Source organism: Austrofundulus limnaeus, unplaced genomic scaffold (genome assembly GCF_001266775.1).
Source record: "Austrofundulus limnaeus strain Quisiro unplaced genomic scaffold, Austrofundulus_limnaeus-1.0 Scaffold1, whole genome shotgun sequence".
NCBI lineage: Eukaryota > Metazoa > Chordata > Actinopteri > Cyprinodontiformes > Rivulidae > Austrofundulus > Austrofundulus limnaeus.
The window spans coordinates 8,271,038-8,282,032 of NW_013952403.1; the positions used below are offsets into that span (position 1 = coordinate 8,271,038).

Genomic DNA, 10,995 nt, shown 5'->3' on the forward strand with positions numbered 1-10,995 from the left:
TAATTGCTACAAACAAAATGTGTATATAGCCTAAAAAGCTAATTTTAGCTATTAACAGCTGAAATGTAGCTCATTTTGTAGAAACTAACTGAATAAAGTAGAAAGCAACTGTAAAAAGCATAAATAGTTCAAATTAGCAGAAAAAAAGCACAAATAAAGCAGAAGAAGAAGAACTAGCAGAAAACAGCTAAAGTTAGTAAAAAAGTAGCTAAAAATTGCAGAAGGGAGTAAAAAAAGAGCACAACCAGAATGAATTGTGTAAGGTTTTGTAAAGWTTTAGAAACTATTTGAAGGATTTGAAGGTTGTTGAAAATAGCCCCATTCAAAGTCAATGGGAAAAAAGTGGCTAAAAAAGTTGAAATAGCTAAAAAGCTATAAATAGCTGAAATACCAAAAGTCATAGCAGGCACTGCACGGAAGAGCTGAACGTTTTGATATATGAATGGTTGAAGTAGCACAAAAATTGTGGAACAATAAAGGTGCCGAAAAACGTACGGAAGAAAAAAATGATCTCAATTGTGTGAATGCCATACAGGCATTCACACAACAAGGTGCTTCAATTTGTCGTCACGTTTATAAATGCATTGCTCAACAACTACGGTGATCACTTTATGGTGCCTCATGTCAGCTMTTTCTGTGACCGACTGTTGGAAAATCTAAGATCTGATTTAAATCTTAGCTTTTTATCTTAATCATAGCAAATCGCCTGTAAAACATCTCTACAATGCCCAGATCCATGTAAAACATTACTTTTAGCAGCTTATATGAGCCTGTAGGTCCATGTCATGTTTTCATGTCATCCTCTTCTCTCCGAGCAGCTGTAGGTGAACTTGTTGATGGACACGTTCAGTGGTGAAAGCTTTGTGTAAAACATGGCTACAGATAAACGAGCAAAACTAAATCTACACGTAGATACTTTGATATGTTAATAATTACCAAAATTATTATTATTTTGCTCCAATATCAAATTTAAAGCAGGATTCCAACATTGCCTGTGGTATTTTTCTTTGTGTCTGTGTGAAATTAATTTAGTGTTTATTCTAATTAAAATGAAACATTTTTATACTAAATTGTGTTTTTAACTTGTTTAACTTGGGGTAATTTATGGAAAACTCCACTTTAAATTTAGGTCATCCTGTGTTAAACCGGTCTTTGATAATACAGGACAATAAACACAATTGTTACATTATAAAGTAGATTTAACTTGTTTAACTTGGGGTAATTTATGGAAAACTCCACTTTAAATTTAGGTCATCCTGTGTTAAACCGGTCTTTGATAATACAGGACAATAANAAAACTCCACTTTAAATTTAGGTCATCCTGTGTTAAACCGGTCTTTGATAATACAGGACAATAAACACAATTGTTACATTATAAAGTAGATGGAATTTCTTTATATTAAAATTTAAATAAATAAGTATAAACCTACCAAAATGAACCCGTCTGTCTGCTTCAGGCTTGCTGGACATGCTGACGAAGGCTCAGTGCAGCAGAGTTGATGACCAGCGGGGTCTTCTGACCAAAGAGCAGCTGGAGGTTCCTTCGTTCCTGCAGCTGCCCTCAGAGCAGACCCAGGACTCAGACAGCCCCAGTACAACCACCGACGACTCCAGAACAGAACCAGAGGAGATTAAATTCAGTTTGGATTCAGCAACTGAAAAAAGTCCTGAGATTTCTGAGTCCAAAGACTTGAAGGAAACAACGGTTTGACGAGGACCCATTTGAAAAGTGGACAAAAAAAAGATCATAAAATACACAAACATCTCCAAACTCTGAGATGTGAATCTAAACCTCGCACCTTACATTCACCTGTTAGCGAATAAGCTCAGAGACAGCAGAGTCCTGCAGACTCTTTAATCATTATTGGCCTTTTTCAAGGTTTTCTGTAAAGAAAAAAAAAGATCCTGGCAAACATTTATAGTGTCATTTTAACCACTACAGATCCTTGCAGGAGAATGTTTGCTACATGTTTAATGTGTCCAAAAATCCATGAAATGTTACCTTTTTTTATAACCCTGTAGCCTGTAAGATACTGTACAGTTTAATTTACACATCACAGTTGGTTGTTTTGAAATAATTTGCTTTTGTTGTTTTTGTAAGTTATGTTTTTTTCCTGGCAGCAGTCTAGCAGGGCTTTTATAAAGTGTTTCTTTTTGCAAGATGTGTTTGTTTTAGAGGTGGGAAAAGATTTTTGTCTTTTTTTTTTTTTTTACAAGGAAGAGCTTTAATACTTGAAATTTGTGTTATTTCTAATGCATACCCAGCACTTAGAGGTTTGTGTGTTTGTGTATGTGTGTGTGTGTGTGTGTGTGTGTGTGTGTGTGTGTGTGTGTGTTTGCACCTTGTGAAGCCAGGATCAAGTCCTGTCAAATCTGACTGCAGCTCAGGGATCAGCTCTTTAACAAAAACTCCATGTGAAACAGAGCATTTCTGAAGCATGAACATATTTTCTAACAACTGTCTCTCTGTCAGTGTCTCTGCTGCAGGGTTATGTGCTTTAACGCTCTGTGAGGAGATCTTTTCATGAATGATGGAGGTCATTTTCTGGCTTAGAAAAACAACTTTTGGTTTTTAAAGAAGCAGCGAGAGCCCAGTGGGCTGTCTGCGTGACTCACGCAGGATCAAACCAGACTGATCTGTTTTAATACGTGTCAGTTGTGTAAAATTACATTTGTCTTTTTACTTTATCCTGATAAAGAAGAATTGCCTCTAAGACGCTGCCGTGTAATGTCATTATTGGCGCGCTGACGATCTTTGCAGGGCTGTGATTGGTTCTTGGATCAGTTATCTTGTTTTCAGTCTGATGTCATGACTTGTTGCTGGAAAATGATTGGAAATCATTTTTTTAACCTTTTTTTTTTTTACAGGTTATAAAACCTAATAGATGAGTCATAGATGATCTCATCCCTGTTGATGATGTCAGCAGCATTCATTTTCTAGTGTGTGTTTAGAAATCCTCTCCTTCGCCACACCTGGTAGGTTGTATTGTCAATAAGCATGAAAACTGATTCATAACATTTATTCTTGATTTTTTTACTTATTTGACCTAAAGCTTCTGAATGTCATGCTGAAGACACGAGTCTAGACCTGTGAGTGGTACACCTGGTGTTTTTTCTGTGTGTGTGTGTGTGTGTGTGTGTTTCCGTTCATGTGTGAGTGATGCGTCGGCGGTGCTATGAATGAGCAGAGAAGGGTGTTCTCTCAAAGGCACCGTCACAGCCGTGAAATGAGGAGTGCCATCTACTCCGCTGCACGTCCGCTGTGCTGAGAGAAGAAGAAGAAGAGGAGGAGGAGGAGAAAACAGGAGGTGAGCGTCTGAGTTTACCCCAGGCTCTTTTTTTATTTTCTAATTTATTATTATTGTTGTGCTTGTTGTGTCTGTAGATGTTTGTCTCCCTGTCACCCATCCATCCTCTWGATGAAAATGTCCCGCTTAAATAACGGAAATTATTCCCAGAGCTCTGCAGACAGAAGCTCTGAATGAATGGACCTTTGCTGCGTGTTTTTGGGAGTCCTGCAGAGGAATTCATCTGAGCAATCCATCAAATCCAAGCGTGCACGTTCCGCTCAGAGTGAAGGGCAGAGTCTGTGCGATCCAAATGAAAAACCGTTATCAGGTGATAAACTCGTGGCTCAGCTGCGAATCGGTCAGGGAGCAGCTGGGCTTCTTAAATTCAGCCATCTGAGGGGGAGGCGGGGTGCGAGTGTGACACCTGGACACAGCAAACAAAACAATAAATTTCAGGACATCCTGTCCCCTTTGAAGAATTATTGTCCATGTGTTGACCTTTGTGTATAATGAAAGCAGTTATTCTAGGAGTTGAAATGATAATAAACTCAGAGCCAGTTGGGAAGAATTGTCTTTTATCTTTTTGTTAATACATAGCAGGACTAAACACACAGCCTTGTGGCACACCTGGGCTGAGGGTCTGACTCGAGGAGGTCAGGGGGGGGAATAAATCTTGCCCAAGAAGTTTGTATCATTAGTTGGGGACTTTCTTCCTAAGCCCACACTGAAAAAATTTTAGCGTTAAAATGACTCACTTTGGCGCAGTTGGTTGCTGTTTTTGAAAGTGCTCTAGAAATAAACTTGACATTGATTCAAGATGGCCACCACAGTTAATCAGTCTTAGCAAACACATTTTATAAACAAGCCAGTAAACAAATAAAGTTTAAAAAAAACATTCGAGAGTTTCTGATGAGGAAACAAAAAGTACCTTGTGAGCAAAATGTCACCAAGATGCTTCTAACAGAAATATTAGTAGTTTTTATTTTCATTAATGACTCATGTGGATTAATGGGTAAAGAAACATTTTTCATCTCCTTTCATCACAGAGGGGATGAACTCTCCTAGCCCCYGTCTAACCTCCGTCCCTCTTTGTTTTAAACATAATGGACTGATTCCTTGTRGGGACGGAGTGAAGCGGCGACTCGTTCTCATTTAGGTCATTCCCCTCAGTGAGCTGGTCAGAGGGAGAAAGCACTCAGGACTGACTGAATGCCTTGGCTATTCCCTCAAAGTACACTGAAGTGCACATTTAGAGAGTGCTCAGCGACTGGTTTGTTGCCCTCTGGCTGTGCCAACCCAACCTCAGTTAACTAGAGACACACAGTTGTGTTGGGCTGTTGGCATGTGTGTTTTTTTTTGTATCCTATATATTCCACTTCAGGAAGGACTTTGTGTTGGAGTTCCCTGCAGCGTCAACTGTGGTCCTGCCCTGACCTCTGACGCCAAACGTCTCAGTGGGCGGGGGGCTCCTGTCTATCAGACCARTCAGAGCATTCAGTCTTTAGAAGGGCAGGGATGATTGCTTTCTGCTGAGCAGCAGGGAGGTGGATGGCCTCAGAGCTGTTGAATCAAGCTTGTTTTACTTCCACATTTGTAATATGTGAAGGCCTCTAGGATTCTTTAAAGAAATGCCAAACAACTTTTAAACTAAGGTTAAATGATAGGAAATGGAATTGTGTCTGTTTTGATCAAACTTGGTCAAACTATTCTGTGGACGATTCTCTTCTACCACCCACCAAGTTTTAGCTCTATAACTGTTAAAATGTCTWATTTCTAGACACGTTTGTGTGGCGGCCATCTTAAATGAGGTTGACTTGAAACGTAAATCAAATGTTCATCCAATAATTTACTGGGAGTTTCATTAAAATCTCTCCACTGGTTAATCAGGCATTTTGCTAACACGCACGGACAAAACTGACCACACGGTGTGACGGTGGGGTCACTTCAGGGTCCATGTTTCAGAGTCTTCACATCCACCTCAGCAGCTATGAACTTGAGCTCTCGACCACTTGAGTCCAGATTTCAGGATTTGCTGCTGAAGCAAACGATGTGACGAAACAAAAAGTTTCCGAAACAGAACCCGGTGCTTCGTTACCAACARGCATCTTTTGAGTATAAATCTGTGCCTGCCGTGAAATATTTACAGCCACTGAGATTTTCTGTTTTAAAAACACCAAATAGCTAAAATCTTCCAGCGTCGAGCCCAAACTCCCGAGGTGTTTTTGTCTCCAGCCGCAAGGGACCTGACTCCAGCTGTGCCTCTCTGCCTGACTGCTGCTTTTTATTCAGCGTGGCCTTTAGTTTCTCTGGGACTCTGTGTTTGTCCCTGCGTTAGTGTGCATGAGTGCATGTTCCCAGAACCTCCTGTTTAGTCTCGACGAGGCTTCTAAAAGACAATAACTTCTTTTTGTTACAGTCTGTAACACTGTTAGTCATCTGATTAAGATTTGTGTCTTTAGGTATGATTAAAATGACACTTCCCTTTTATAGTGTTTGTATCTCAAGGTGATGATTGTRGTGAAAATCTTTTTAAAACCAAAACAAAAAAAAGGATCACTTAGTCACAGATGCCACCTAGCGGCAGGAAACCAGAACTGCTGCTTCAGGAGAATAATTCAGCTTTAGATTGAGATTAAAAAAGAAAGAAATGCASCATTTTATATTTTATCTCTGAATAGAAAGGGTTTTGTTAAATAAAAATGTATTTCTTTATACTTTACAGTTGCCAGCAGGAGTTTATAAAGGGAACAAAGTGGTTTGACAKAGAATCTCACCTGAGGGGGAATAAAAAACCTTCATGTCAGCCATGGAGCCGAAGCCAAACGAGGTGAAAAAATAGCTTTATTTTCATAAAGCTTGAGTCTAACAGGAGTCTAACAGGACTTTGTGTCTCTGTAGTGTCCCACCAACACTTCGCCTCAGAAGCACATGAAGAACAGATCTAAATCCACTGAGGAGATGCAGCAGACGAAAAAGGTGAGCAACAGCTTTTGGTTTCTGCTCAGACATGACCTGACTGTGTGATTCCTTCTGACAGGCCTTCTCCTCACAAAAGTCCCTGCCAGGCAGGCCGGAGCTGGACAGAGTGAAGGTCATTTATTCTTATTTAAAATTATTTTGCATCTTTTCTTCTGTATCTTTACTTAAATCCAAGCTAGGAAAGAGCATAATTGTTGTCTTTGCGCTGCAGGAGTGTCCCGACGGCTCTGAGACGACCTCCTCTTCCACTGAAGAACTGAAGTGATGAATAAAACCAACATCAGCAACATAAAATGTACATATGTCCACAAGAAAACACCCAGTGTTTAGAATAAAACTAGAACCTAAAACATAAACAGTTCCCACGCTGAATCAGGTCCCTGTACAAGCAGACGTGTTGAAGCTGTGTCGTTGTGCTGAATGTGTTCTGATAACAAAATAAAAGCATGTTGTTGAATAAAACTCTTTATTCTGTTTTCATTTACAACTATTACAAATAAAGAGCCAGAACACGTAATCGGCTAAATATAAAACCTGTTTACTCGGTTTTTAAYCTAACTGCGGGGTATAGAATAAAAACAAAGCATGAGAGACTTTTAAACTTCTAATTAAGAATTAATAATGATGTAATAATGAACACAAAAGTTCAAAGAATGCTGAGCGCTGAACAAATCTGTGAAATATGCTGAAGAAGTTTAAACTTATTGAAACTAAGAGGCAGAGCACTAGCTAAAAARAGCAAATTGGTGTCTCTATAAAGCAAAATGCTGGCTAAAAGCTAAATGTAGCAAATGGCTAACTAAAATGTAAAACAGTAAAATACAAGCTGAAACTAGCAAAAGGCTAACAAAATATAAAAATGCTATCTTTAAGCTATTATCAGGCTATTTAGGAGCTAATAGGAGCAAAAAATGTAGCTAGAAGCTAAAAGGAAATAGAAACAGTTAAAATAGCACAAAGTATGTATAAGTAAAACTGAAAAAACGGTCCTGTTGTTAATGTTAAATGAACATATTAAAAATTTTTAAACCTACATAAATCTGAATAAATTGAATTACATTAATTCTTAAAGTTTTTACCTGCTTCTGTTTGCATTTCTACCAGCATATTGAATGTTCTGAGCTGCATCGTGGAGCAGCGGTTACTTCTGCAAGGTCACAYGCTCAAATCCCAGCTGGGGGATTTGTGTGGAGTTTCAGTTAGAAAAATGYTTCAAAATCCAGGTTTAAGGTTCCACAAGACAGGGCCTCAAAACAGCCTTTTTTTTAGTCAACTAATGCTTAAAAAGTGATTAGATGTGTATTACTATTTAAAATGGAGTATTTTGCGACAAAGTACTGCAACAAACGGATCATAAATGGTACAAATCTGATGGAGATGATTCAGAACCAAGAAAACAAAAAGATGAAACATGAGTGAATGGATGGACAAACATGAAAATTTAATTTAAAAAAAATCCAAATTTCTGCTTCTTTCTTTTGTTGTCATCACAGTGTGTTTTTGCATTTCAGCTGCTAAATCACTGTGAAGAACTGTTTCAAACATAACTAGACACCGCAGAGCGGTGACATGATGACCCCCGCATGCAGAAATGCATCGGAACTCAAAGATCTTTATTCCTAATAAATGTCATGCATCCTAAAATTGTGGTGGTTTGGGTGGGGGACTTTTTCGTGAGCATTGGTTGACCTGATGGACAGCCCCTCATCAGAGATAAAAAAAACAAAAGAAATCTGAAGCTCCTACGTTTAATGGTTTTTGAGCTATAACCATACCCCTTTTTCAGATAAATTGGGGGTCTGGGCTGGGGGTGGGGGGGCACTGGTTGGTGGGCCTGATGGATAGAGCTTCATCAGAGCTAAACAACAAAAAATTATGAAGCTCCTATGTTGAACGGTTTCTGAGTTATAAGCAGTTTTGCATGTCCACACATCCCCTATTTGAAAGGAGCCCCCTCCTCAAATATGGGGTCTATTGTAAAACCGTTGGCTGGCGCAGTGCAGGTCAGACTCATCTACAGTCCTGCCAAATTTCATGTTGACCGGTGCAGCCGTTTTTGTGCTACGGTTGACCAAAAATCACTGAAGAAAAAAAAACTACGAAAACGATATGACTCCTGCTTACGCTTTGCGTGCGGGAGTCATGATAAAGGACGTAAACAGCTTCAGCTTTAAGGCCATTTTTTACATCACTACTTGAACAAATAAAATATAAATGAATAGTTCGTTTTTGTTGTGAAACTTTCATACTTTAATTTTCCAGGGTTACAGGAAAGTGCTTTATGAAAGAAATGTATTATTTTAAATTACATTAAAAACAGTGGATTGTCAAAGGAAAGTTATGTCTTTCATTTCAGGCACGGATATTATATTGTCTATATTTAGAGAGAGAGAGAGAGAGAGAGAGAGAGAGAGAGAGAGAGAGAGAGAGAGAGAGAGAGAGAGAGTGTTTGCAGGTGTATGAGAATTTAAAAATGACAAGTCTGTAAGGCAGTCAACTTAATATATTTTATCTGATGTGATAGTAGCTAACACACATTGTTTAAATTTTGCAGTTCCATATTTGTGARTGACTCTGTTAGCAAAATGTCCCATGAACCAGTGGAAGGATCCTAACGACACTGTCATAAAGAAACCCTTAGAACAATATCTGCAACTCTAAACTTTTGAAACCAACCCCAGAGCCGATCTGCATCTCTTCAGGGAGTGCTCAGACTTTATTTCTTCATGTAAACAAGTGAAGAGTTGTTGTTGTTGTTGTTGTTGTTGTTGTTGTTGTTGACAAAAACAGAATGAAACTGGAAGCCTCACTTGGCGTTGTTCCTGGATGTGTGAGAGCTGAGGAGCAGCAGATCAGGACTCATGGGGGATGTGACTGCAGGACGGTTGATTGACAGGCGAGTTGAGTGGTGGGATGACCAGACTCACAGGTGGCGCACGAGGCGCGGGGATTCACTGCAGTACGGAAGATTTTTCACCAAAGAACCCTGGAGATATGACAGAGATTTACTCTGATTTACATTTACATACTGTGTATGTGAGTGTGAAGTTTTGTTACCTCCCTGCAGTTGAACAACAACAAAGTTGTTTTATTCTCAGCTCTCAGGAGAAGCGGGAACATAAAGCCGAAAGGGTCATTCGGTTCTGCTCCTCTGGGCTCACGGCTTCAGGTCTGGGGTCAGCAGGTTTTGCAGATACGGCTGAGAAGCACTGCTGACATGACAAAGCTGGAGCTGGACTAATTATTAACAATTAGTCTGTGTTACACAGATCAACAGCTCTATCTCTCATGGTGAGGAGGGCATTTGTCTGTGTGTGTGTGTGTGTGTGTGTGTGTGTGTGTGTGTGTGTGTGTGTGTGTGTGTGTGTGTGTGTGTGGTGATTTTCCAAACAAAATAAGCTTGAGCTTCATTGCTGGCAGCAGAGCACTAAAACGTTCTGCACGTCACACTTCAAATGTCTGAAGTTTTATTTAAACTTGTGAACTTAAAGGCCCTGCGTTCCTTGAACGAACGCACCCCAAACACTTGTCATGCGTGATCGAGCTCAAAACGTGTGTTATGGATGACTCTCAGCTACTACCACACTAACGTTTAGCTCCACATCTGGTGAAATGATGGAGCMGTAGCCATTTTTGTGTTGGCTAAGGTCGATTAGCTGTAACCAGCTGTGGACATACGTCCAGTGATAACTTTCTGAGGGTTTCCATCAAAACCTGCTCACTGGTTCATGAAATATTTTGCTAACAGACAGACAGGGTTGCCTCTGAAAGTGAATCCCAAACTTTTACAGAAAGATCTTGCACAATGTGAAGCTTAGAGGATGTGCTGAGGATGTCTCTCATCTGCCGRGGCTCCAAAGTTATCTCGGCGTCTGTTAAAATGACTTGTAGCTGTTTTTTTGTTTGATTAGCTGTGGCGGCCATCTTGAATCGGGTAGACGAACGCACAGTGATTAGTGTCTGTAAGTTTTTTTTAATATTTTGTCCACATGCTCATGAGATAAATCAACCACTAATAAACACATCACATTTAAATAATTAAGAGAAACAAATAATCTGTTATTATATTGACTCATAGCCCTTTTTGAAAGCCTGATGAAGCATYTGAGTGGGCTGCAGCACAGAGCCCAAAAATAATCTGCTCGACATTTACCACTAGATGTCAGATTTCTCTCAGTCTTATCTGTGGAACCTGCGGTGACAGAGATGAAACATCTCCTCACACAGGCTGCTGCTGCTCCTGGATCCCTATCTGGCACCAAACCAGGAAAAATAAGAGCCAGTACAGTAACCATCAATCATTACTAAATACACCACAAGCTTCCCGAACAAATCAATTACTTATACATCATGAACTCATCGCTTTGCGTTGCTGATTAACTGCGGTGTCACAAGTTAATCACAGAGGGATTAGGTTCTCCTCTGGACACCCCCCGGAGCAGACATATTTAAAGATGAGTTCCTCCTCAGACTGATGCTTTGCTTTAGGGGTGGTCCCGCAAAAACTGTGTGAGACAAGGTAAGAGGTTTATCTTACAAATCAGAAACAGGTTTGTGTTAAAGTTTTGGAAACCACTGTAATTAATATTGCATTTTTTTTTCTTGCTATAGCCTACACTCAAAAAATACAACCACAGAACATGTTTGATTAACTTCCATATACATCAGTTTGTGATGCAAAGATTCAAGAAAGACACTGAACCAAGTGTTGAATGATCATTTAAAA

The 10,995-nt window shown here is 39.6% G+C and overlaps 2 protein-coding genes and 1 long non-coding RNA gene across 4 annotated transcripts in view; all 3 read left to right on the forward strand.

Moving 5' to 3' along the window:
• The window catches only part of rgs14b (regulator of G protein signaling 14b), a 19,074-nt gene extending 16,360 nt beyond the window's left edge, over positions 1–2,714 (forward strand). For both annotated transcript variants that reach the window (XM_014008321.1, XM_014008314.1), the window contains exon 15: positions 1,458–2,714. In XM_014008321.1, coding sequence (XP_013863775.1) covers positions 1,458–1,711 — 254 coding nt within the window. In that variant the 3' untranslated portion in view covers positions 1,712–2,714. The remainder of the gene's footprint in view (positions 1–1,457) is intronic.
• A 397-nt stretch (positions 2,715–3,111) lies between these two features.
• On the forward strand, positions 3,112–6,731 carry LOC106517474 (uncharacterized). Its single transcript, XR_001310215.1, has 5 exons — positions 3,112–3,308; positions 6,013–6,117; positions 6,189–6,266; positions 6,328–6,381; positions 6,481–6,731. It is a non-coding gene; the product is annotated as an uncharacterized LOC106517474 (long non-coding RNA).
• Positions 6,732–10,768: 4,037 nt separating this feature from the next.
• slc34a1b (solute carrier family 34 member 1b) overlaps positions 10,769–10,995 on the forward strand; it is an 18,843-nt gene continuing 18,616 nt past the window's right edge. Inside the window, exon 1 of the mRNA XM_014008343.1 lies at positions 10,769–10,788. The gene's annotated coding sequence lies outside the window, so the exon portion shown is untranslated. The remainder of the gene's footprint in view (positions 10,789–10,995) is intronic.